Source organism: Polypterus senegalus, chromosome 1 (genome assembly GCF_016835505.1).
Source record: "Polypterus senegalus isolate Bchr_013 chromosome 1, ASM1683550v1, whole genome shotgun sequence".
Lineage (NCBI taxonomy): Eukaryota > Metazoa > Chordata > Cladistia > Polypteriformes > Polypteridae > Polypterus > Polypterus senegalus.
The window spans coordinates 314,392,396-314,419,891 of NC_053154.1; the positions used below are offsets into that span (position 1 = coordinate 314,392,396).

Sequence of the window (27,496 nt, forward strand, 5' to 3'; positions counted from 1 at the left end):
TAGCACAGAGACAGCCTCGAAACCTTAGGGATTTAGAGATGATCTGCAAAGAGGAGTGGACCAACATTCCTCCTAAAATGTGCGCAAACTTGGTCATCAATTACAAGAAACGTTTGACCTCTGTGCTTGCAAACAAGGATTTTTCCACTAAGTATTAAGTCTTTTTTTGTTAGAGGGTTCAAAAACTTATTTCCCTCAATGAAATGCAAATCAATTTCTATCTTTTATTTAAAGTTATTTTTTCGATTTTCCTTTTGATGTGCAATCTGCCACTGTTGAAATAAACCTACCATTGAAATGATACTGTTCTGAGACTTTTCATTTCTTTGTCATTGGACAAACTTACAAAATCAGTGAGGGGTCAAATAATTATTTCCTCCACTGTAAGTGTTCAGTTAATCACCCCAGATGCTTACTTATCCTTCCTATGAGGTTTATCTTGGTTATCCTGAAAACATGAGATTAAAAATTTCTCGGTCACCACTACAAAACACATGGGATGAGTAACCAAAAAAAAAAAATTAGGTTCAGTATTGCTTTAAACAAACTAGCTGAAAGGGAGGGCTTGGAAGATTGATAAGAACTTCTTGTTGGGATCAGTGTTGCTCTTGTCAGAAGCTTCACTAATACCTCTTGCTTGTCCAGTTTTTGATTTATCTTTGGATATAACCACTTAATCTTTATTGTTACCATACTGACTCATCTCTGCTTGTACGTTTAAGCATATAGTGAACCGTACCTCAATCTGTCTTTAGCAAGTTCATACATCTCTTCAGCATGTAAACGTTTATACAGGGTGAGCCAAAAAAGCACCACATTTCAAATGTTTGTTCTAAAAAACGTCTTTTTTTTATATATATATAAAATGTCTTCAAGGTAGTGGCCATTAGTGATGCACTCTTTGAGGTGATTTCTGAACGCTCTCAAGACATGGTCAGCCATTTCAAGGGAAATATTGGCAAATGGCGTCCTTGAGGGGTTCATGGTTTTGAGGTTGCTGTGTGTATATCTGGCGAAAGTGAAAGCCACTCGGGGAGATCAGCTTCCCTGGAAAACTTGCATGGATCTCCACATTGTATGAGCTATTGCTCCATTCTGTTGAAACCAGGCATCCACCACATGCATTTCAATGTAATGTTCTGAAGTGACGGTGACCGTTGCTAACCAACCCCCCCTAGGAAAGCAAGGGCCTACAATGCCAAATTCAGCAATGGCACACCAAACTGTCTGCAGGGGTCTCTGAAGTTTGTGAGGGTTGGTTTCAGCCCAGTAGCACAAGTTTTGCTTTATTTTCTCAACCATTCAACTGGAAATGTGCCTTGACGATGGGATCTTGATGAGCGGTTTGCAGAATGTTCACACACAATTCTCTATGCCTCTCTCAGTGAGTTCCTGCATGCCAATTTGTATGGCAGGGTGATGAGAAAGAAGCCCTTTCTGCACTCATGCCACAAACAGTCGCTTGTTGTATGCAAATGCTCATTTAGACAAGCCAGGTTCATTTTGGAGCGAAGTGTTTTGGACTGAGACAAAAATTGAGTGATTTGGTCAGAACAAAAAGTGCTTTGCATGTTGGAAGAACAACACCACATTCCAAGAAAAACACCTGCGACCGGCTGTCAAATTTGGCGGAGGTTCCATCATGCTGTTGGGCTGTGTGGCTAGTTCAGGGACTGGGGCCCTTGTTAAAGTCGAGGGTTGGATCAATTCAACCCAATATCAACAAATTCTTCAGAATAATGTTCAAGCATCAGTCACAAAGTTGAAGTTACGCAGGGGTTGGATATTCCAACAAGACAATGACTCAAAACACAGTTCGAAATCTACAAAGGCATTCATGCAGAGAGAACTATGTTCTGAAATGGCAGTCAGTCCCCTGACTATGGGGATGATTTGAAGCAGGCTGTCCATGCTCGACAGCCTTCAAATTTAACTGAAATGGAGAGATTTTGTATGGAAGAATGGTCAAAAATACCTCCATCCTGAATCCAGACACACAGGCTATAGGAGGTGTCTAGAGGCTGTTATAGTTGCAAAAGGAGGCTCAACTAAGTATTGATGTCATATCTCTGTTGTGGTGCCCACATTTATGCACCTGTCTAATTTTGTTATGATGCATATTTTCTGTTAATCCAATAAACTTAATGTCACTGCTGAAATCCTACTGTTTCCATAAGGCATGTCAGATATTAAAAGGAAGTTGCTACTTCGAAAGCTCAGCCAATGATAAACAAAAATCCAAAGAATTAAGAGGGGTTCCCAAACTTTTTCATATGACTGTATATTCCATTTATTGCTTTAGTGCAGTAATCCGCAAACCAAACTTGATTTAAATAGTTTTTCTGAAGGAGGTTAACTTTTTATAAAGTTTAATACTTAGAATTATTTACTCTGCCCTTATGGAGTCTTGGGTATTTGTCTACCGAAATATTAGTCTTGTGCTTTTTTTTTTTTTTTTGTAACTTACCTGTGTTTAAAGAGCAATAGAATGATTAGAAAAGAGTCAAATTCTGACAAGTTTGTACTTTTGATGTAATTTGCAAAATTGGCAGTCGTATAAAGAATGTCCACTAATGACTAATCAATTGGTTATGTATTTTGAGTTGGCATAGGCGCTTTAATTTTTTTTTATTTATATTTACAGGATGGATATCAACAGAACTACAAGCGTGGAGCAGGCCAGGGACCTCGAGGTTGTTCTCGAGGTAATGCTCAAGTGATGCGTTCCTAACTGCTTTTGGACTGGAAAAGGGGACATTTCTTTACTCCTTGAAAAAAGCTTTGAAATGAAAAACTGTACTGTATATAAAAACTTGCAAGTTACATAGGCCACAGAAAATGAGTACAATGCAAATGCATTTGCCCTTGCCCACGTATTTTGGACTTTGGTTTAAAGAAAAATGTTTGCTATTTAACCCAAATGAGGCTGCTTTTTAAAAAAAAAAAAAAAAAAAAAAAAGAGAAACACATTCTTCTGTCAGTGTGCTTTCAAGCTGAATTTTTTGCATCAGGATTTAAGCAAGCCTGTGCTATGAAGCAGATTCCTGTGAACTTGAAAACAAATTAATTTATTTTTTTCCCTTTTGCTTTTAAAAAAAGAGGAAAAATTCAGCCATTACTGGTCCAAATCCTGGGAGTATTTTTTTATATATATTCTTCTGCAAATGTTAAAATTCATTTAGAGTTTTAATTTTCTCCCTGTTATCCCTCCCCTTCATTGCATTTTAAGGAAAAACTCCCACAGATTCTCGGTTTGTAAATTGATGTTGCTTCTTGAGAGAGTTTCAATAAAGATGTGTTGCATTACTTGCTGACTGCTGCTCAGTTTTCTTTCTCTTCCTTTGTGCTTTTCTTATGTGCTCATCTATCTGGAAAAATGAATTGTGTTCAGTGGCAAAGTCACTGCTTTTCTTCAATTTCCATTTTTCTGTTCTGCTGCTCAGGCCAGCCTCTCGGAGCATTTTTGTAATTTGGCATTGCACAATTTCTTGCAAAGTTTCTACTACCTTTTCTTTTGGTGTAGCATATTACGCACAGTGAAGTAAATATTGAGATTCCCATACTTCAGTACAGTGTCATTAAACCGTCTGAGCAAAGCTGATGTATGTTGAAGCTGAAGCATTAGAGATGGAGTGTGCAGAATCATATGCTTTTTATTAATGGTGTTCAGAGGTGGTTGAGGTATGTTGCTTCTGAAACTAGCTGGATGATTCTGAGATTCAGCCTAGAAAACAAGTGTACCTTTGAGATAATAAATGAGCTTTTGCTATCCACTGCTTGTCCAAAGCCGTATGTTAAAATTTGCTCCCAGGTAAAGCAATGTTGAGGAACTGCAGATTAGATTTTTGTCATTGCCTCTAAAGCCTGCAAGGCAAGTTCATTTTGTTTTAGTGTATTACAATGAAGTAGCTGCTGGTTTAAAACTTGCATATCTGATATCTAATTTAAGACTAATGGTATGTACTTGGCCATTGGTCAATTGGAGTTGAAAGGAATGCAGTAAAAATGGGAAAAGGCCTTTCCAGACACTGACAGAGGTGCATTGTCAAGAGAAAATGACTCTTGACCAGAATTTTAAAAGGGCAATGTGCCCACTACAAAAATGATGCTGTTGTGATTAGTATAAGTACAGTGGCTACTGAATGTAAATATATATTAACTTTACTATCCCGAATGTAGTGTCGGCCTTACCCACTTATCTTTTTAGCATAACACAAACCACATATGGGGTGTATTCTACAAACAGACTATTGACATGCACTCCTTAAATGTAGTTCGCATTTCCCTCCACTGAAGTATGGAGTAGTTCAGACAAAATTAAATAAACAAATTGTAAAATGTGACAAAACAATTTTTGAACAAATGTGTCATGAAATGTTTATATATTTAATTCTTGATTTTGATGAGACAGCCTGCATGCAGCATGAAATATACTTGGTGTGAAAAAGCACATCCTGTGTTTTTTTTAATTTAACATTTGAAGACACATCAGGATTTTAAACTGTATTTATTGATAAAGCTGATGTTGCTGAGGGGGAGAGACCATGAAAGTTTGTCTTTGCAGTAATGTATTTAACGAGAAATGAAACTGATGTGCCATTTTAGTCAGTGGGTGTGATCGGGAGTCCACCCTTAGTTATACTAGCTGGTATTGACCCTCGCTTAGAAGTTTCCTATAACTGCTTTGCAGTCTCTGACATCAACTTGGAGTAAGTTTACAACTCCTCTACACAGGATTCTTTCAGCTGTGTGGTGTTTGAGAGGTGTCTTCAGTGCACAGCCCATTGCAAATCCCACCGTGACATAGCAATGGGACACAAGATACAGGCTTTAACTTGGCCTTTCCAGAACCCTCCATTTCATTCCTTTCAGCCATTACTTCATGGTTTTACTGGTATGTTTTAGGGTTATTTCCATGTTACAGCTTCTGTTGGATGGTCTTACGTTGTCCTTGGGCAGCAGGATTCTAAGTGGGTTCTATAATAGCGAGTTGCTGAAGCCCTGATGCTGTAAAGTGGCCCCAAGATGGAACATTTCCATCACCATCCTTTACAGTTGGTGTCCGGTTCTTCTGGTCAAGTGTGTGTGTGCGCGTGTTTTTAGACCAAAAAAAGTGTCTTTCGATTCTGTGGCCAAATGCCTTTCTTTGCCTGGTCCATCCAGAGCATATTATTCTAGAAGCCATGCTGCTTGCCTAGGTGTTCCTGGGAAATCTTTCTGGACAGCAAAAGTTTATAATAGTGGCACATCTCCAGTGTAGGTCTAATTTGTGCTGCCACTTTCTAATGATAGAATTCTGCCCTTTGACACTGACAAAGACGAGAACTATCTGTAGGTCCTAAGATGAAATTCTGAGGGTTGGTGGATGCATGTTTTGAGCATCTTAAGTTCTGCTCTTTCCCTCTCTCTGATCTCGATGCGTGTGACCTGGCAGTTGCTTGAATTCTGCTCTACTTCTGAACAGTAGAATAGACGAGTTTCCAGTTGCTTGGAGATGGTTTTTAAAGTCTTGCCTAGATGCCAAGACATCTGTAACCTTCTTTCTGAAGGCCTCAGAGAGCTATTTTGATCTTGGCATGTTTATGGCACACACTTCAACAAAAAGCAAACCAAACTAAATGTCTTATGGAAAGTTTTTAAGACCAGTTCAAACAAAATTCGAATAATGATGATGATCTAATGGTTTGCAACTGATTCCACTTTGAGGTGGTGACACATGTCGGGGTGAACTTTTTGCTACACGTGTAAAATTTGCAAATACATTTACTTAAATTATACATTGGACTTCAAAGTGCAAATGTGGTGTAATTTTTCTTTATCGCCTTTCTCCATAGATGGCATTTAATGATCAAGTCTTGATGTCCATGCATATTAAAAGAATAGCATTACATGAAGTTGCACATTTTCAAAAGACCGTATGCCTTGAAATGAAGTTGACATTTTCACCCTTTATAGTTGAGAGGGTGGGCATGTAGCGAGTACGTTTTTTCAATTGATTTGACAATTTGGCCAAGTTATGACCGCCCTACCATCGCATATAAGAGTTCAAGAAAAAGTTACCAGAATTACTACACAAAGTGACTACTTTAATCCAAAAAGAGCTAAACTCCTCATGAATAGTCTGTGCCTAAAGTGTTGCCCCTTGATGAGCGGTTTTCATCCTCTCTACTGACTGTCCACCAATTAAAACTCAGAGGGTGCCCTCTCCATTTTGAGGATGTGAAAATGACTGCTTCCATTTCAAATGTGTATTTCACGCTGTATGCGGTGTCACTGATTATAAATAAGAGAAACATTTCCTGAAAACATTTTTCACATTGTCAGTTTTCAATAAGTGTTATTTGCTCATTTAATTTTGTCTAAAAATGTTCCTCCACAACACACAATTACTGTTGAACTTTGTCGTTTTATAAAATGTTGCATTCCTTTTTTACAATGTTTTCCTTGAAATTTTAATAGTGGTGTAGTCATTGTTTATCTAAACCTTGTGCCAAGAAAATTGCAAAGGACGTCTGTTTGAGCTGGTAAGTAAGTATAGCCCCGCAGTTTTAATGATCGTAGTTGCAACTTTTTTTTTTTTTTTGCCTGTTACAAAGTGATTCTTGCTACTCATTTTTCTTGATAGGCTTCATATCCTTTTAAAACACTTGAATGTCCTGCTTGTGCCAGCTGTAACATAGAATCATTTAATATTGGGCAGTGCTTTGTTTGTTGCATGCTAGCATGAATTTTTTTTTTTTTGTATTTTATGATATTCATTACATTTTTAAAGCTGTAGTTGGCAAATGTATAACCCGTTCCACCCTTTTTTCTCTTCACAGGTCGTGCAGGAGCATTCCGTTCTAATAGAGAACTCTCCCACACGGCTACTTTGCAAGCAAATTAATTGGACTTTTTGAAAGTTTATTGTTGAAATTCACTTTATGCCACTCCAGTCTTTTTTTTTTTTTTTCTTCTGTTGCCCATTAACTGTGAACATGACTGACCAGTGTGCTTTGCAGAAATTGGCCACCTCTCAGAAAACGGTACCAGTGTGCAACCTTTTTAAAACCATTCTATTACATGCCTGTATTGCTGTAAAACTCTGTTCTTGTATTTCATTTCTTTGGAATCCATTTTGTGTTTTTTTTTTTTTTGTTTGTTTTTTTATATATTGAACACTTGATGTGGAATAGAATGCCATTTATTTTGATTGGCCGGGGGGGGTTGGGGGTCGTACTTTTTAAAGTTTTAGTTTGTCGTAGTAGCAAAAATGTTGAACTGTCAACTGAGGTTAGTTTCCATGTGAATTGCATAATTCAAATTTGGAAAAATTAACTCTTCTGCCTTTCTGTATAATGTGCCAGAACATTTTGTCTATGTGGTTGAATGGTTTTATTATGTGAGGCTAGGCCAGCTTAAAATGTTCCTTTCAACTGGACACTGGTTGTGTACAGATGTTTCATCCAAGTTCTTCCAGACAGCCTCCGGTACCTGGCTGCCTTTTTTGTTCAGAGCCCTGTGCTGCCGATGAACTTAACGTTTAATAAAGTTACTGTTTTAAATTAAGTGTTTCTTTGTGTAGAAGTACATTCCTTTAAGCATCTTTTTGCTGTCTTAGATACTAAGTTTGCTGTGTAACATTCCCCAGCACCACAGAATAAATGGTTTCTCTAAACAGACCAAATACTACAGGGTGGGCCATTTATATGGATACACCTTAATAAAATGGGAATGGTTGGTGATATTAACTTCCTGTTTGTGGCACATTAGTATATGTGAGGGGGACTTTTCAAGATGGGTGGTGACCAAGGTGGCCATTTTGAAGTCGGCCATTTTGGATCCAACTTTTGTTTTTTCAATAGGAACAGGGTCATGTGACACATCAAATGTATTGGGAATTTCACAAGAAAAACAATGGTGTGCTTGGTTTTAACGTAACTATTCTTTCATGAGTTATTTACAAATTTCTGACCACTTACAAAATGTGTTCAATGTGCTGCCCATTGTGTTGGATTGTCAATGCAACCCTCTTCTCCCACTCTTCACACACTGATAGCAACACCACAGGAGAAATGCTAGCACAGGCTTCCAGTATCTGTAGTTTCAGGTGCTGCACATCTCGTATCTTCACAGCATAGACAATTGCCTTCAGATGACCCCAAAGACAAAAGTCTAAGGGGGTCAGATCGGGAGACCTTGGGGCCATTCAACTGGCCCACGACCAATCCACTTTCCAGGAAACTGTTCATCTAGGAATGCTCGGACCTGACACCCATAATGTGGTGGTGCACCATCTTGCTGGAAAAACTCGGGGAATGTGCCAGCTTCAGTGCATAAAGAGGGAAACACATCCCTTTTGTAAGTGCCATTAACTCTGTACAGAAGCCAGTGTGAAATATGGTTCAGGTATTTAATGTCCTAAATATGACACAAGCTTTCATAAACTGGCCATTGCTGTGCCCCATTAGGAGGCCCGGGGAGAGACCATGTACAAAAAGTGTTGGGTGATGAAATGTATAAAGAAGAAAATCATTCCAAACAAAATTCTGTAATGTGCACTTTAAACACATTGTTTGCTTTGCAATTTTAAACTATGGCGCAGAAGGCTAAATCAAGGAAAAATAGACTTTTGGCTGGGCAGTCCCAGTGAGGTGCTATTCTGGCCTACCACACTACTTGTTCACTTATTCCAGGTGGCTATGGATCTTTGTGTGAAGAAAAGCTTCCTAATGTGTTTGTGAAATTTACCCTTTAGATTCCAACTGTGTCCGTGTTCTTGAAGAACTCATTTTAAAGTCAGTCTCGATCCACTGGACTAATTCCCGTCATAATTTTAAACACTTCAGTCAGGTTTCTTAATCTTTTGCTTAAAATGGAAAGACTCTTTTAATCTTCCATCCATTTTCCAACCCGCTGAATCTGAACACAGGGTCACGGGGGTTCTGCTGGAGCCAACACAGGGCACAAGGCAGGAACCAGTCCTGGGCAGGGTGCCAACCCACCGCAGGACACACCCACACACCAAGAACACAAATTAGGGCCAATTTAGAATCGCCAATGCACCTAACTTGCATGTCTTTGGACTGTGGGAGGAAACCCACGCAGACACGGGGAGAACATGCAAACTCCACACGGAGGACACAGGAAGTGAACCCGGGTCTCCTAACTGCGAGGCAACACCGGCACCACTGTGCCGCCCGCCCCTTTTAATCTTCCCTCATAACTCATCCCCTGTATCACTGAAATCAGCCTTGTCACTCTTTTCTGGACTTTTCCTTGTGCTGCTGTGTCCTTTTGGTAGCCTGGAGACCAAAACTACACCTAGGACTCCAGAAGAGGCTTCACCAGTGTGTTATAAAACTTGAGCCGAACCTCCTGTGACTTGTACTCCACACATCAAGGTGCTATATCCTAAACTCAGACTGGGTGTAGTGGCTGCAGTTCTACCACATTAACAACTCACTCTGCCTAGGGGATTGTTGGAGGTGACAGTAGAAAAACAGATTAAGATCTTTGGACTGGGGATGTGCAATGTCATCAAACTTTGATGCAGCCTTCTCTTCATCTTACAGTCCTCCATTTGGCCATGGTTTTTCTACCTTCATCCTTTTCAGTTGCCGTTGCCTTTGTCATGTTAACCAGAAGTTTAACCCTCTTGTCTTTGCCATGGATCCTGCAGTTGGCCAAACTTTCTCCTTCCCCACAGGTTGAGTCTGATCTTTAAAAACAAATTTCTAGTCCTATTAATTTCTATGTACCATGGCTAGTTATTACTTTGCAATACATAATATACACTCGCTGGCTACTTTGGTGTCTTTCTGGAAAATCCTTGGATAATGTTGGTTTGACTTTGTGTTGCTTATGGAGTCTCGAATGAGGCACATGACCTGCATTGTGAGGGAGCGTCAGTTATGGCACTACAGCCATGTGACACGTTTCCCTGAGGGTGATCCAGCTCGTAAGATCCTCATTGTTGGGGACCTGAGTGGCTGGACCAGGCCAAGGGGTTGCCCACGTAACACATGGCTGTGGCAGATAGAGGGTCATTTCCGGAGGGTGGGACTGGACTGCGTGTCTGCCTGGGTGTTTGCCAACCGGGATCCCGAGTTGTTAAGTCGTGTAGTGGGGGTGACAACGCACTGTACCAGTACATGCTCCCCAACTTGACCTGACTGGCCACTTTATTGGATAGACCTGTTCAGCTGCTTGTTAACACAAATATCGAATTAGCCAATCGCATGGCCAGAATTGTATGTAAACATTGTCAAGATGATCTGCTGAAGTTCAAACTGAGCATCAGAAAGGGGATTGAAGTGATCTTGAACGTGGCATGGGTATTGAATATTTCAGAAACTGTTCGACTGGGATTTTCACACAAAATCATCTCCAGAGTTTACACAGAATGATCCAAAAAAAAAAAGGAAAATATCCAATGAGTGGCTATTCTCTGGGCCAAATTGCCTCAGTGATGGCACAGGCCAGAGAAGAATGGCCAGTCTGGTTCAAGCTGAAAGAAAGGCAACAGGAACTCAACCACTCGTTGCCTCCAAGGTATTGAGAAGAGCATCTCCGAACACACAACTCTTCAAACCTGGAAGCTGGGTGGGTTACAGCAGCAGGCGACCACACTGGGTGCCACTCCTGTAAACTAAAAACAGGCCACTAAGGCTATAATTCATATAGCTCACCAAAATAGGACAATAGAAGATGGGAAAAACAGGGCCTGGTCTGATGGGTCTCAATTTCTGTTGCGACATTCAGAGGGTAGGGTCACAATTTGGTGTCGACATGAAAGCATGGATATGTCCTGCCTTGTATTGACAGTTCAGGTTGCTGTTATAATGTGAGGTTTTCTTTGCACACTTTGGAACCCTTAGTAGCAACTGAGTATTGTTTCAGTGCCACAGCCTGCCTGAATATTGTTGCTGACCACGTCCATCCCTTTATGACCACGGTGTCCCTATCTTCTGACGGCTACTTCCAGCGGAATAATGTGCCATGTCACAAAGCTCAGATCATCTCAAACTGGTTTTTTGAACATGACAATGAGTTCACTGGACTCCAAAGGCCTCCACAGTCATCGGCTCTCAATCCAGTAAGTAGAGCACCTTTGGGATGTGGTGGAATGGGAGATTTGCATCATGGTTGTGCAGCATACAAATAGCATAGCAGCAACTGTGTGATGCTGTCATGTCAATATGGACCAAAATGCCTGAGGAATGTTTCCAGCACCTTGTTGAAGTTATGCCTTGAAGAATGACAGCGGTTGTAAAGGCAAAAGGGGGTTCAACCGGGTACTAGATAAATAGATAGATACTTTATTAATCCCAAGGGGAAATTCACACACTCCAGCAGCAGCATACTAATAAAAAACAATATTAAAGAGTGATAACAATGCAGGTAAAACAGACAATAACTTTGTATAATGTTAACGTTTACCCCCTAAGGGTGGAATTGAAGAGTCGTATGTGGCGGAGGAACGATCTCCTCAGTCTGTCAGTGGAGCAGGACGGTGACAGCAGTCTGTCGCTGAAGCTGCTCCTCTGTCTGGAGATGATCCTGTTCAGTGGATTCAGTGGATTCTCCATGATTGACAGGAGCCTGCTCAGCGCCCGTCGCTCTGCCATGGATGTCAAACTGTCCAGCTTCATTCCTACAATAGAGCCTGCCTTCCTCACAAATTTGTCCAGGCGTGAGGCTTCCCTCTTCTTTATGCTGCCTCCCCAGCACACCACCGCGAAGAAGAGGACACTCGCCACAATCGTCTGATAGAACATCTGCAGCATCTTATTGCAGATGTTGAAGAACACCAGCCAAGTAAGTAAGCTTGTAAGCAAGTATAGTCAGCTCTGTCCTCTCTTGCATAGAGCATCAGTATTGGCAGTCCAGTCCAGTTTATCATCCAGCTGCACTCCCAGGTATTTATAGGTCTGCACCCTCTGCACAGTCACCTCTGATGATCACGGGATCCATGAGGGGCCTGGGCCTCCTAAAATCCACTACCAGTTCCTTGGTTTTGCTGGTGTTTAGTTGTAGGTGGTTTGAGTCGCACCATTTAACAAAGTCCTTGATTAGGTTCCTATACTCCTCCTCCTGCCCACTCCTGATGCAGCCCACGATAGTAGTGTCATCAGTGAACTTTTGCACGTGGCAGGACTCCGAATCGTATTGGAAGTCCGATGTATGTTGGCTGAAGAGGACCGGAGAAAGTCCAGTCCCCTGCGGCTTGCTGGCCACAATGTCAGACCTGCAGTTCCCGAGACGCACATATTGAAGTCTGTCTGTAAGACAGTCCACGATCTATGCCACATACCACTAACAAGGTGTACCTAATAAAGTGGCCGGTGAGTGTACTGTATGATGTCTGTATGGGTATTATAAATTTTTGCATATCCTTTCATAGATCATTTGCTCAAATCCTGTTTAACACTGGCTTGTATTTCATTTTGGCACAAACATGCGTGTTTTGAACATAAGCTCGTCTTTATGAGGCCTCGTATACCAGAATAAAAAAAAAAGAATTAAAGGGTGAAGTAAAACGGGCGCATCTGGATTTCTGCTAAAGTAGCTATAGCTACTTGCTCTTCGTAAAGCGCAGCTCCGACAGACAGCAAGCTATTGGCTGTCAGAAAAAGGGGCGAGTACGAGTGCGCCGGCAGATCGCCGCTCGGTCAGTAAACTTTACGTAGGATGCGATTTTCCGAAGTGGTGCAGCGACGGGATCAGCGACTGCGATCGACAAAATGTCACGTCAGTGTGACATCATCCTTAAATAACCCACCGTGACCCACTCATGCACACAACAGTGGCAGCACACCCAGTTGTTTAGAAATACGACTTTAAGACAAGCCGGGCTTGGTTCTCACTGAAAAGGATTCGAAAATCACGAAGCTGAAGTTGGCTACCGGATTTGTCGTTCCACCTTAAAATCTACTGTATTACGCATGTTAAGGCCTCAGATTTTAAGGTGGAACGGAAGATACATTTTTCCCCGTTTATTCACAAATATTTAAGTACAAATACAGTAATGAAAATTGAACTTAGTTTGCGAATACATAGACCTTATACATTAAAAATACATTATTAAAATTTAAATAAACAGAGCATTAACAATTATTTTAGCACGGAATACGTTTTAGCTGATTTAAAGTTTATCGGTCTTTTCATTCTTTTTATGGAAATAAAGAGGAATTTCACATCATGAGAGAATAAACGAAAGTTAGGTTTTGAGTTTATGGCTCTGTCTTTATGACTATCATATCTCCCCAAGAGAAACAGTCATTTTAAGGTCTTAACAAAATCAATCTCACTGCTTTGAGTATCCAAAAATTAAATCCTAATCTAGTAGCCAATTTCAGCCTCGTTCGAAAATCCGCCATTTGGGCAAGAAAGCAAACTGACCCATTCACTGGCTGCCGTTTAGTGCGCACGTGACTTACGTCTCCAATCATCGTGGTTCATTTCTTCACGGTCCTGTTTACTAACGCATGATTGCCAAAAAAATGCCTTTAAAAATTAATGTCAGAGAGGTTAAATAACTATCAGTGAACATGCAGATTATACAATTTCGCGCTGTGATAGTATGCGTGCTTTAAAACTTTCTATCACTGGATTCAGGCTTTGCCGAAGACACCCTGCCAAGCGACGGGGTCCTTGATGTTCCACAGCGCCATGTGAGTTGAACTGGGAAGGCGCCGCGAGGACGTACGATAATTGGAAGTTTCTTCGTTTTTCCTGGCTTATGAAACATTTCCATTAGGTTAGTGATGTTGATCTCTTGGTTTCCATTTTGTTTAATGGTAAATGTTTTTTTTAATGTGTTGGCTGTGATAGTTTTTGGGGAGGGTTATGCTTGAATACGTTGAACTGTTTATTTTGGTAACCCCATACCGTAATATTACATCCATCTTCTAACCCCGTTTAATACCGAGAATGATTGCGAGGCGCTAGACTTTATAGTAGCAGTCGTCCGGCATAAGACAGGAACAATCCCTGGCCAGTCCATCACAGTGTGAACACACACACACACACACACACACTCTGGGGCAAGTTTAGTGTCGCCAGTCCACCTAATCTACATGTCTTTGGAGTGTGGGAGGAAACTCGGAGAGCATGCAAACTCCAGGCAGGGAGGACCCGGGACGTGACCCTGATCACCTTACAGCAAAGCAATAAAGCTGCCCCTGCGCCACCGTGCTGTTGCTGCCGTTTTGTAACGGAATTAGTTAGATCAGCTGACTCCATGGATTCTTTTAAAAAAACAACTCAAAACTCATCTATCTATTCAGGAAGGCTTTTAGCTCTCCCTGACTTTATTACCCTTCTCTGTTCACCTCTATGTCAAGTTGCTCATGTAACCCGTGTGTGTGTCTGTGTGCGCGCGCGCTGGGCCATCAATTATGTTGTCTGTTAGGCTTTTTTCTCAGAATTTACTATCTTTATTTATCTGGTTTAGTACAATGCTATTTATTGTATACCCTGCCGTTCTTTCTTAAACTCTGTGAAGTGCCTTGAGCACGGGAAAGGCACTATATAAATACAATGTATTATTATTTATTTCAGAAATGTAGCATAGTATACAGTCGCGCAGCTAAAACTTGCAGAACGTGTACAACGGTCAATCGTTGTCCAACCCGCTACATCCTAATTATAGGGTCAGGGTACTGCTGGTGCCAATACCCAAGCCAACACAGGGTGCAAGGCAGGAACAAATCCCGGACAGGTCACCTTCCCACCGCAGGTCACACACTAGGAACAATTTAGGATCGCCAATGCACCTAACCTGCACGTCTTTGGACTGTGGGAGGAAAACTACGCAGACACGGGGAGGACCCGTGAATCGAACCCAGAAATAACTTCAAAAACATTATTATTGAGAAGGAAATAACTCCAGAATTAAAAAAAAAAATTCATCCCCCACCTGAGCTACTGCTGTACAAATAACGTGGTATTCCCTTCCAAGCTAACAGAAGCCTCAAGCAGGTAGGAGATCGTAATACAATTTGTATCTGAATTGGTATATTTGGAGCCACACTGCGCACAAAGCAGATCACAAAATCATTCATCCACCCATTGTTAGAGCTACAGGTTCAGAGTTTTTCTCCCACGTTCCTAAAGGCATGCAGCTTATGTTAGTGCGTCTTGCTTTACCGTCCGGTGTTGGACTGTCAGGCTCTATTCTTGCCTTGTGCCTGATGCTGCTGGGGCTGGCAGCGGATCCCCATAAGCCTTAACAATTCAGAATGTGCTATTCAGGACTGTGTGAGTGCCCTGGGTTCTGTAGGTGGGTTCAAGAATCTTCTCAATTCATTTCAGGGTTGTGGGGACCAAAGATGGATTCAGCAGGTTTGGGTTAAAGTCTGGAAACAGTACTGGACAGGACTCGAGTCCGTCACAGGGACCACTGTCACTCACTCACACGTGCACACACCCACCCTGTATTCATACACAGTGACAGTTTCCAATTGGCAAATATAAATAAATTTAAATTACCTTTTGTAATGAATTCTTGGCCATTTTAATGTTCATGCATTAGGACTGGCAAAGCTAATTAGTTATGGCAAATCGTAGAGGATGACAGAAGGGACCATTATAGATTTACAGGAATATGTTGTACTTTGATGGTAAATTATTATTGACTGGATTTTAAAAGTCCCGGTCTGGGACACTTGTGCACCACGTATGCCCATACATTAAACCCGTTCTTATTTGTTTAATGCCTACTTTTGTCTTGCCATCATCCGAGGGATCAGGGTATGAAAACAAAACACTTTTGCAAATGAAGACCACAGAAGCCCTCGCAGTGGTTGATGTGGCAATAAATCAATGGCAGTCAGGTCAGTTTGTTGTCGTACCCACCACACGATCAACCAGCTCAGCATCCTGGTTGGCACTGGCAGACACGCGGTCCAGTCCCACCCTCTGAAAATGACCGTCTATCTGCCGCAGCCAGGTGTTACTTGGGTGTCCCCTTGCTTGGTCCAGCTGCTCAGATTGTCCAAAATGAGGATCCTGTGAGCCAGATCACATTTGGGGAATCGCTGCACATGCCCGTAGTGCTGTAAGTGACGCTCTGTCACAATGTAGGTAATGTGAGACACAGTAACGAAGGAGTCCAGTCTTCATCTCAGGTCACTGGATAGTGTCCGTGTCTCGTAACCATATAACAAGACAGGGAGCACCAGGACTCTAAAGATTTGGACCTTCATCCTTTTGCAGAGGTATTGGGAGCACCACACACCCCTTTTTAGGGACCTCACGACACCCCCATGCTCTCCCAATCCGTCTACTGACTTCATAGGAAGGGTCACCAGAGACATGAATGTCACAGCCGAGGTCAGTAAACCTCTCGACGAGGTCGACACTCTCTGCAGACAGACACACTGCTAATGGCCGTGCCCAAGAGATCATTAAACGCCTGGCTCTTTGGTTTTTATCAGGACTCTCGCATGCCCAGACACTCGGACTCCTCACTCAGTCTCTCTAAAGCATGGATCAGAGCCTCCATTGACTCGTCAGCAAAGTCAAGATCAGTGAATCCATCTTTACCAACAGATGCCCCACAGCCGCTGAACCCCACGACCCTTTTCAACACCCAGGTCCATGCAAATATTGAACAGAGTAGGAGCAGAACACACCGCTGACGAACCGCAGAATCAACTGGGGGAAAAAAATCAGGTTTAGCCTCCACTCTGCACAGTACACAGTGTACACACACAATGGCAGAGCTGTCTGTTTTTATCTTTTTCTTGGTTGTCTACAAAGTGCTGTTTGAATATAACACAAGTTCTTAGTGAGAAGTCAAGCAAAATTACACCTTTTATTGGCTAACTAAAAAGATTACAGTACGCAAGCTTTTGAGGCAACCCTTGCCTGAAGAAGGGGCCTGAGTTGCCTTAAAAGCTTATACAGTGGAACCTCTGGTCACGACCGTAATTCGTTCCAAAACTCTGGTAGCAACACGATTTGGTCGTGACCCAAAGTAATTTCACTCATAGGATTGTATGTAAATGCAATCAATCTGTTCCAGACCGTACGAACTGTATGTAAATATATTTTTTTTAAAGATTTTTAAGCACAAAAATAGTTAATTATACCACAGAATGCACAGTGTAATAGTAAACTAAATGTAAAAACATTGAATAACACTGAGAAAGCCTTGAAGAGAGAAAACTAACATTGCAATCTCTTTAAAAACAAGCCCGGTGCGTTCTTTAACTCTCTCTCTCTCTCTCTCTCTCTGTCTCTGTCTCTCGCTCTCTCTGTCTCGCTTTTTCTCTTTGGCTCTCTCTCTCTCTCTCTCTCTGTCTCGCGCTCTGTCTCTGTCTCGCTCGCTCTCTATCTCTGTCTCTCTCTGTCTTGCGCTGTCTCGCTCTGGCTCTCTCTGTCTCGCTCTGGCTCTCTCTTGCTATCTCTGTCTCACTGTCGCTCTCTCTGTCTCGCGCTCTCTCTCTGTCTCGCGCTCTCTCTCTGTCTCGCGCTCTCTCTCTGTCTCGCGCTCTCTCTCTTGCGCTCTATCTCTGTCTCTATCTCTCTCTCTCTCTCTTTCGCGCTCTATCTCTCTCGCGCTCTCTGCACATTGAATGCACAGGGAGAGACTGAACATGTGTGGAAATCATCGGCATGTATGAACCGGAAGGGGAAACTGCTTGTTGGTGACCCAAGCATGTGGTCGTGAACAGATGCAAAAGTTTGGCAAACTTTTTGGTTGTAACCCGATTTGTACGTGGACTCGAGACGTTCGTGACCCGAGGTTCCACCGTATATTGTCATATTTTTTGTTAGCCAATAAAAGGTGACATTTTGCTTGACTTCTCAATACATTCATAATGGCTAACACGGTACAACACCCTAGTACTGCACACAAGTTCTTAATAAGCTTTCCTCCTCCAGAGTATTGACTGCGCTAATATACCTAAATTACAAGGGATACTTTATTGGGTGGAGAATCCTCTTTGCAGTTTAATACGCCCTTTAGTAAAGGTGAGGATGTTTGTTTCCCCTAGAGCAGTTTTTTATTAGATGGCCAGCCTGTTAAAAAAAGTCTAATATTCTTCTGTTATTTATCAGGATGCATAGCCTGAAATCGCGATTGTTCCTGTCTCCAGGACATGTGATTACCCCAGTCAGTATTGTGATGGGGAAATAGTAAATCATTACAGCCTACAATGTTTCTACAATTGCTTGACTTCTTATTACATCCATAATGGCTAACACGGCCCAACACCCTAGTGCTGTTACCGTCTGTAGATAGTGAATTAATGAGGTGTTTTCCAGTAGGGGGCGCTAGCTAACAAGTCTCATCTTGTCCCAGGATTTTTTGATTCTAATAGAGTGATTTGGTACATGACTTAATTCAAAGCTTCTTCAAAGCCGCTCACAAATATGTATGAAGTGTGTTAGAAAGCGTTAGGAAATGAAAATTTAACAAAGGATAGACAACAGAAAAAGAAGCTTAGTATTATAGCCAGTCTCAAAGCTAGCAGTGAAAAATAAAGAGCAGGTTGGTGATGAATAGGATCAATACAGGCATTCACACAGAGAATGGAAGATTTGAAAACAGTCATGTGATGCATTGCAAAGAGGATTTTTAAATTCATTTCCAAACATTTGAATGTCAGGTATTGCCTCAGGTGACACCCCCAGATTGAACACATTCAGTCTTTCCTCAGCACTCATACCATGCATTCAAAAGTAGCTCTAGTAAATCACCTTGAAATGATAAACAGACTTTTGCAGGTGTGTCCTCACATGTTTCATGATGCGGCTTAATGCTTGGCACAACATGATGTAAAATCGAGATGCAATTCAGTGTTAAGTAACAACTTGTGTTTTTAGGAGTTCCTTACTTTTTTTTTTTTTAAATCTCTCCCAACAGCTCCTTGCAGCCAGTAAAATGCTCAGAAAGAAGATTGATAATCGTATCAGAGTGCTGATAGAAAATGGAGTGGCACAGCACCACCGAAACATGTTTGTGGTTGTCGGAGATCATGGAAGGGATCAGGTAAAAATTCAGGGCATATGTTTCTGCAGTAATTGGTGAGTGGAGTTACAGTGAAGCCAGGCTGAAAAAGCACACGCTGCTCTGAGGGTCCTTATAACATGAAGTGTATCTCATATATCTAAAATAGGTTTGCGCTCTATACTGTTAGTGAAAATGAACCGGAAACTCAATTTTGAAAGTGGAATGTCACCAGCATTTCATTAATTTTGGTACTTGAAGTAAATGTCAAATTTCAAGCACTTCTTGTTCACTCTTTTATAAGCGCAGTTGTAACTGTAGGCAGAACCAAAAACCCACTGTTCTATTTTTAATACATGTATTTCATCTTGGTTAAATCGCCAATGGGGGATACCCTCCACACCCCCTTCAAACCTAGAAATCCACCTTAATAAAAGGACAAGTGTCTGTGTATCTGCATGTCTGTCCAGTTACTATGTCTCTGTTAAATGCCATTTGGAATGGGATTCGTAAAGGCTGTGCTAATGGGTAAGATGCTTCATCTATTGGAATGAAAAGGTCAAGGCAGACTTTCCTATCCCAGAGGGAAATTTGCTTGCAGCAGGATAGTCTTGTCTTGCTGCATGACCCACCTTCTCTTGAGACTCCGTTCATGGACAGATGTCCTGACATTTTCCTTTAGAATTCTCTAATTCAGAGTTCATTGTTCCGTCAATGAAGGCAAGCCGTCCTGTCCCAGATGCAGCAAAACAGGCCCAAACCATGATACCGCCACCAGCATGTTTCACAGATGGGATGAGGTTCTTATGCTGGAATGCAGTGTTTAACGCTTTTCATTTAAACCAAAAAGTTATATTTTGGTCTCATCCGTCCACAAAACATTCTTCCAATAGCCTTCTGGTTTGTTCACGTGATCTTTAGCAAACTGCAGATGGGCAGTAATGTTTTTTTTGTAGAGCAGTGGCTTTCTTCTTGCAACCCTGCCATGCACACCGTTGTTGTTCAGTGTTCTGCTGATGGTGGACTCATGAACATGAACATTAGCCAATGTGAGAGAGGCCTTCAGCTGCTTAGAAGTTACCCAACTCTTTAGTGATGGTTTTGTAACCTTTTCCAGCCTGATGAGCATCAACAACTCTTTTTGTGAGGTCCTCAGAAATCTCCTTTGTTCGTGCCATGATACACTTCCACAAACACGTGTTGTGAAGAGCAGACTTTGACAGATCCCTGTTCTTTAAATAACACAGGGTGCCCACTCACACCTGATTGGCATCCCATTGACTCGAATTTCACCTTCAAACTAACTGCTAACCCTAGAGGTTCAAATACTTTTGCCACTCACAAATATGTAATATTCCATCATTTTCCTCAATAAATAAATGACCAAGTATAATATTTTTGTCTCATTTGTTTAACTGGTTTCTCTTTATCTACTTTTAGGACTTGAGTGAAAATCTGATGATGTTTTAGGTCATATTTATGCAGAAATATAGAAAATTCTAAAAGGTTCACAAACTTTCAAGCACAACTGTATATGTGTGTGTGTATATACATATACACACGCATGCACACATTATTATAGTCTTAACACACATCAGAATGACTTAAAAGAAAGAAAACTTCTGACTGGCAGTCACAGTTACAAACCTACCAGTGTGTGTGTGTGTGTTTTTAACCTGTGATTGGATGGTTCCTACTTTACATCTGGTTTTTTTCAAGCATAAGCTCAGACTCTCCCTGACTTTGTTCCGGATGAAGTCGGTTCAGGAAACAAATCTTTATTTGTTAATCTTCCTTTCTTGTTTTCAATGTGCATTGTTCTCTTTGTGGGCAGAAGTGTGTGGACAACACTTTACATTACCTGAAATTCAAATGAGTGGATGGAAAAAATGAGGGGGAAAAATGCAGATTGAACATCAACTACCAATAAAGCAGAAAGTTAGGAATATCATTTTTACTATTTAAAGAATATCGATAGATTACATTTGTTGCTGCAGCAACGTGAGGTCATTAATGTACAAGCATTAGTACTAGTAACAATAACAAAGTGGAAGAAGCCATGCATAGCCACTAAACCAAAAATCTTTCTTCTCTTTGTAAAGGAATTCAGAACCTTGTAGACAGCAGGTGTAAGTATACTGAGAGTTAGGGTTAGTATATTGAACATTCTTCCTGATCCTGAATAATTTTGAATTTGTCTTTGTAGTTACTAGGCCACTAAAGTTAAAGATTGCCTACATGATATAAATTTCTTGTTTTCCTTCTGAGCAGGTCATTATTCTGCATCACATGCTGTCAAAGGCCACAGTTAAAGCTAGACCTTCAGTGCTCTGGTGTTATAAGAAGGAGCTGGGGTTTAGCAGGTGAGTCAACCTTTGCTGTTGCATACATAAACATGCAGTCTCAATCTGTTAGGAGCTTTTTGTATAAATTAGAGATGTAATGCTCCTGAAATCTCATAATACCCTATATACTTTGATTTTGGGTCCAACGTATGAAACATTTTTGATATCTACATTATACAAATACAGTTAGGTCCATAAATATTTGGACAGAGACAACTTTTTTCTCATTTTGGTTCTGTACATTACCACAATGAATTTTAAATGAAACAACTCCGATGCAGTTGAAGTGCAGACTTTCAGCTTTAATTCAGTGGGTTGAACAAAACGATTGCATAAAAATGTGAGATAACTAAAGCATTTTTTAACACAATCCCTTCATTTCAGGGGCTCAAAAGTAATTGGCCAATTGACTCAAAGGCTATTTGATGGGCAGGTGTGTTCAAGTCCGTCGTTATGTCTTATCAATTAAGCAGATAAAAGGCCTGGAGTTGATCTGAGGTGTGGTGCTCACATGTGGAAGATTTTGCTGTGAACAGACAACATGCGGTCAAAGGAGCTCTCCATGCAGGTGAAAGAAGCCATCCTTAAGCTGCGAAAACAGAAAAAAACCCATCTGTGAAATTGCTACAATATTACGAGAGGCAAAATCTACAGTTTGGTACATCCTGAGAAAGAAAGCAAGCACTGGTGAACTCAGCAACGCAAAAGACCTGGACGTCCACGGAAGACAACAGTGGTGGATGATCGCAGAATCATTTCCATGGTGAAGAGAAACCCCTTCACAACAGCCCACCAAGTGAACAACACTCTCCCGGGGGTCGGCGTATCGATATCCAAGTCTACCATAAAGAGAAGACTGCATGAAAGTAAATACAGAGGGTGCACTGCAAGGTGCCAGCCACTCATAAGCCTCAAGAATAGAAAGGCTAGATTGGACTTTGCTAAAGAACATCTAAAAAAGCCAGCACAGTTCTGGAAAAACATTCTTGGACAGATGAAACCAAGATCAACCTCTACCAGAATGATGGCAAGAAAAAAGTATGGAGAAGGTGTGGAACAGCTCATTATCCAAAGCATAGCACATCATCTGTAAATCACGGTGGAGGCAGGCAGTGTGATGGCTTGGGCGTGCATGGCTGCCAGTGGCACTGGGACACTCGTGTTTATTGATGATGTGACACAGGACAGAAGCAGCCGAATGAATTCTGAGGTGTTCAGAGACATACTGTCTGCTCAAATCCAGCTAAATAGTCAAATTGATTGGGCGGCGCTTCATGATACAGATGGACAATGACCCAAAACATACAGCCAAAGCAACCCAGGAGTTTATTAAAGCAAAGAAGTGGAAAATTCTTGAATGGCCAAGTCAGTCACCTGATCTTCACCCAATTGAGCAGGCATTTCACTTGTTGAAGACTAAACTTCGGACAGAAAGGCCCACAAATAAACAGCAACTGAAAGTAAAGGCCTGGCAGAGCATTAAAAAGGAGGAAACCCAGCATCTGGTGATATCCAGAAGTTCAAGACTTCAGGCTGGCATTGCCAGCAAAGGGTTTTCAACCAAGAATTAGAAATAAACATTTTATTTCCAGTTATTTAATTTGTCCAATTACTTTTGAGCCCCTGAAATAAAGGGATTGTGTTCAAAAATACTTTAGTTGCCTCACATTTTTATGCAATCGTTTTGTTCAACCCACTGAATTAAAGCTGAAAGTCTGCACTTCAACTGCATCGGAGTTGTTTCATTTCAAATTCATTGTGGTAATGTACAGAACCAAAATGAGAAAAAAGTTGTCTTTGTCCAAATATTTATGTACCGAACTGTATATTTTGAATATGTCTTTGTCCTTTTTGTTTGTTACTGATTAGGAAGCCATGGTGTTCCCAAACAGGAGATGAGTGACATAATGGTTTGCGTTGTTAAAGGTATTTCTTGTGTAGAATAAGAGTCTTTGTATTTTGCATGTCTCACATCCCAACACATGTTTTCTGGGACTTGAATTTTGGGGCCACAATAATGTGTGCGTGCTTTGTCTAGTGAAATTTTGAAGAAAACGGCACAGACCCCCCAGCTCAAGGAAAATGAGAGATGCAGTTTATTAGAGCTGTTGATTACCATAGTGGAAAATAAGGCGGAACTCCAGAAGCATTAACTTCAGGGGCCGTATCGTCTCAAAGACCTTGCATAAAAATAAAGTGAATACCTCATGTGAAATAGTATAAGTGCACCCCATAAATTTCCTTTTTTAGCATATGTGGAAATAGTGAGACTTGATCTTCATTTAAAGATGAAGGTGATGTAACTGGGGGAAAAAATGTTGAAAATGGGATTTCGCAATAATTTATTCAAAAATAACCAGATATGCATTTTCCATCTGTGGAAAATGTAAATCCACTTTTGACTCTAATTGCTGGTATTGCCCCCCCCCAAAAGTTTGTGCTTCCTATAACTGTCTAGCAGCCACTGACATCAACTGTCAGAAAGTTTTTCCCTTTCCATCATACAGTATTCTTTCAGCTGTCTGGTTTAAATCCCCAAGCGTCTTGGTGGGATTCAGTTCTGGGCTTTAATTTAGCCAATACAGAACTCCCAATTTCTTCCTTTTCAGGTATATTTGGTTGATTTACCGGTATGTTTAGGGTCATTGTCATGTTGCAAGGTCCACTTTCGGTTGGGCTTCGTTTTTCTTTCAGATGATCTCACATTATCCTCATGCACCCTCGGGCTCTGATGTGGCAAAGCAGGCCTAAACCATATAATTTCCTCTACCATGCTTTTCAGGTGATATCAGGTTGTTCTGATCAAATTTTTTCCTTGGTTTCTGTCAAACCCGTCTTCTGGTACTGTGGCCCGATAGCTCTTTTATTTTTGCCTCAGCTGTCTAGAATAAATTCTTCCAGAAGTCCTGGTGTTTGCTTAGGTGTTCATGGGCAGACTTTAGTGTTGCCTTGATGTTCTTTCTGCATAGCAAAATTTTCCTCCAGGCACACATCCAATGTAGATCTAATTTGTGCAGTCTTTTACTGATGGTGGACTCCTTCACTTTGATATCAACATTGGCAAGAGCTACTTGTAGGTCTCATGATGAAAATCTGAGATTTCTTGCATTCTGCTGTCACACTGAACTCGCTGGGACGGACTGGCCTCAGTAAGATGGCAGTTGTTTGAAATCTTCTCCTCTTGTAGGTGATCTTCTTGGCAGTACAATGGTGAATTTCAGATTGTTGGGAGATCTTTTTAAATCCCTTCCCAGGCTCATAGACATCTAAGACCTTCTTTCTGAAGATCTCAGAGGTCTCCGATCTTGACATGGTGTAACACAATTCAACAGCCAAGAGCAAACCATACGACTGTCTGAGTTTTAAATAAGACCATGTCAGACAAAACCCTCTAATGATTTCCTCATTTTTTGTGCCTGATTCTGATTTGTGGCAGTGATAAGTGGAGGGGTGGACTTCCTTTATCCCATGGGAAATTTTGCATTTATGCTTATTTGAAACAAGATACAAACTACAAAATGTAAAAATGGAATTATGTTTGTTATATCACTTTTATCTGTAGATATTTTTCAATGATGATCACATCTTATTACGCCCACATATGTTAAAAAAGAAAAATAAATCATTTCAGGGAGTGCACTTACTTTTTCACACAACTGAATATCATTCATTCACTAGTATAAATAATCTTTCATTGGTCTGAAAAACCTTTAGTTTAAAAATCATGACCAGTAAGACTGACCAACAGTCCTGTTTTCATTTGATGTTACACTGAAATACTCTACCAGCCATTTTCAAACATGTCATCTTATGTATTTCTCTACCTTGGAGTTTTGTAAAGAGGACAGGAAAACACTAACATGAGATTACATAAGAATTCCAATTGGATTTTCTTTAGATTACAGGACCAGCCCAAGTTGAACTAAGCTTTTCATCTCTTTTATTAACAGCCACCGAAAGAAGAGAATGAGGAAACTGCAAAAGAAAATCAAATCTGGAACTCTGAACCTGAAGCAAGATGATCCCTTTGAGCTGTTCATAGCTGCCACAAATATCCGGTACTGCTACTACAATGAGACCCATAAAATTTTGGGAAACACATTTGGCATGTGTGTCTTACAGGTCAGTAAATGAGATGATTGTCCTTCACCAGTTGTGAGGCTTAACTGTTAACTACACAAACACTCAATCTATTGCTGGCTAGTTTAGAGTTCCCATTTAACCAAACCTGCATGTCTTTGAGACATGAAGGGGAACAGTTGGGAAACACAATGAGAGCATGTAAATCTCACACAGTCAGTGTCCAGTCCAGGGATTCAGACCTAGAAAGCTGAGGCGGTATTGCTAAACGCTGTGCTGCCCTTTAAAGGAATTACAACTTGGATATTCTGTTCCTCCTGTGCCAGTGTGAGATTTATATTAGTAAGATTTACCAGATATAAGGTGGAGGTGGATGTGACACATTGGGTGGGTTAGGGCAGAGGATTAATATTGGGGATCTGATACACACCCTCCCAAAAAGAGATTTATATCTATACTAATAAAAGGCAAAGCCTTCACTGACTCACTTACTGACTCACTCATCACTAATTCTCCAACTTCCCGTGTAGGTAGAAGGCTGAAATTTGGCAGGTTTATTCCTTACAGCTTACTTACAAAAGTTATGCAGGTTTCATTTCGAAATTCTACACGTAACAGTCATAACGGTCAACAATGTTGAACTTTCTTATTTATGGCCCCATCTTCACGAAATCTGGTAGGCGGCTTCCCTGCGCTAACCGGAACTGATGTACGTACTTATTTCGATGGTATGACGCCATTGTCGGCCGCCATATTGAACTTTATAATGTCACTAATTCTACAACTTCCCGTGTAGGTAGAAGGCTGACCCCATCTTCACGAAATTTGGTAGGTGGCTTCCCTACGCTAACCAAAACCGATGTACGTACTTATTTCGGTGGTATGACACCTACTGTCGGCTGCCATATTGAACTTTCCAGCATTATTAATTCTCCAACTTCCCATGTAGGTAGAAGGCTCATTTCATTTCGAAATTCTACGTGTAATGGTCATAACGGTTGACAACATTCGCCATGTTGAACTTTCTTATTTATGGCCCCATCTTCACTAAATTTGGTAGGTGGCTTCCCTGCGCTAACCAAAACCGATGTACGTACTTATTTCAGTGGTATGATGCCACTGTCGGCCGCCATATTGAAGTTTCCAATGTCACTAATTCTCCAACTTCCCGTGTAGGTAGAAGGCTGAAATTTGGCAGGCTCATTCCTCACAGCTTACTTACAAACGTTAAGCAGGTTTCATTTCGAAATTCGACACATAACGGTTTGATAACGTCCACCATGTTGAACTTTCTTATTTATGGCCCCATCTTCACGAAATTTGGTAGACGGCTTCCCTGTGATAACCGAAACCAATGTATATACTTATTTCGGTGGTATGATGCCACTGGCGGCCACCATATTGAACTTTTCAACGGTCTTTGTTACTTATGGGCCCATGTTCAAGAAATTTGGTACATGGGTTCCCAACGCTAACTGAATCCTACTTACGTACATATATACGTCCATAGCCTGCAGCTCGGTCACCGTGTGAGGCAGCGTTGGGTCCCCATCCCAACGCCTCCCACGTTTTTGGCTGCCTGCCTATATAAGGCCGTCCATCGCTCCAGTCTCTACATTCCCTTGCTTGCTACGCCACGGGATTCACGTCTCCCTGCTGATAACTACAGCCTTTTAATTTAATCCACGGCTTCTCCGCTGTTTTATTGTTCATTTATTACGATTATAGTTATTGTGTAGGTATTTTAGACTTACTTTACATTGTTCAGGTACCCATTTCCTTTATCATTCCAACCGTAACCCCATTAACATGTCTATCAAAGTGATCACCATCGATCAAAGAACTGTCACTTACTGAGTGGTTTCCATGCCCGGAGATGGCACCTACCTTTTACATTCTCTTTGTTACATATTGCACGGCCATATCAGGTTCATTCTTGATTGCCGGAGGAACATTGTGTCTTATGTATTGAATGACTGGGACAGGTTCAAGTTGTGGACTGATGACGGTACAGGAGATAATTATTCTACACAGGAGCACTAGAAGAGTGAAATGCTTAAGCCCTTCACCTGTGGTTCTGCATGTGAGTTGATGGCTGCCGCTGAATTGTTCGGTTGTCGCTTTCAAG

General features: G+C 41.2%; 2 protein-coding genes across 4 annotated transcripts in view; both read left to right on the forward strand.

Annotated features, from left to right (window-relative positions):
• LOC120515376 (caprin-1-like) overlaps positions 1 to 7,100 on the forward strand; it is a 67,811-nt gene extending 60,711 nt beyond the window's left edge. For all 3 annotated transcript variants that reach the window (XM_039736279.1, XM_039736290.1, XM_039736301.1), the window contains 2 exons: positions 2,645 to 2,705; positions 6,822 to 7,100. In XM_039736279.1, coding sequence (XP_039592213.1) covers positions 2,645 to 2,705; positions 6,822 to 6,886 — 126 coding nt within the window. In that variant the 3' untranslated portion in view covers positions 6,887 to 7,100. The remainder of the gene's footprint in view (positions 1 to 2,644; positions 2,706 to 6,821) is intronic.
• Positions 7,101 to 13,630: 6,530 nt separating this feature from the next.
• Positions 13,631 to 27,496, forward strand: part of nat10 (N-acetyltransferase 10) — a 95,711-nt gene continuing 81,845 nt past the window's right edge. Inside the window, exons 1-4 of the mRNA XM_039736345.1 lie at positions 13,631 to 13,741; positions 18,860 to 18,985; positions 21,215 to 21,306; positions 25,239 to 25,410. Coding sequence (XP_039592279.1) covers positions 18,878 to 18,985; positions 21,215 to 21,306; positions 25,239 to 25,410 — 372 coding nt within the window. The 5' untranslated portion in view covers positions 13,631 to 13,741; positions 18,860 to 18,877. The remainder of the gene's footprint in view (positions 13,742 to 18,859; positions 18,986 to 21,214; positions 21,307 to 25,238; positions 25,411 to 27,496) is intronic.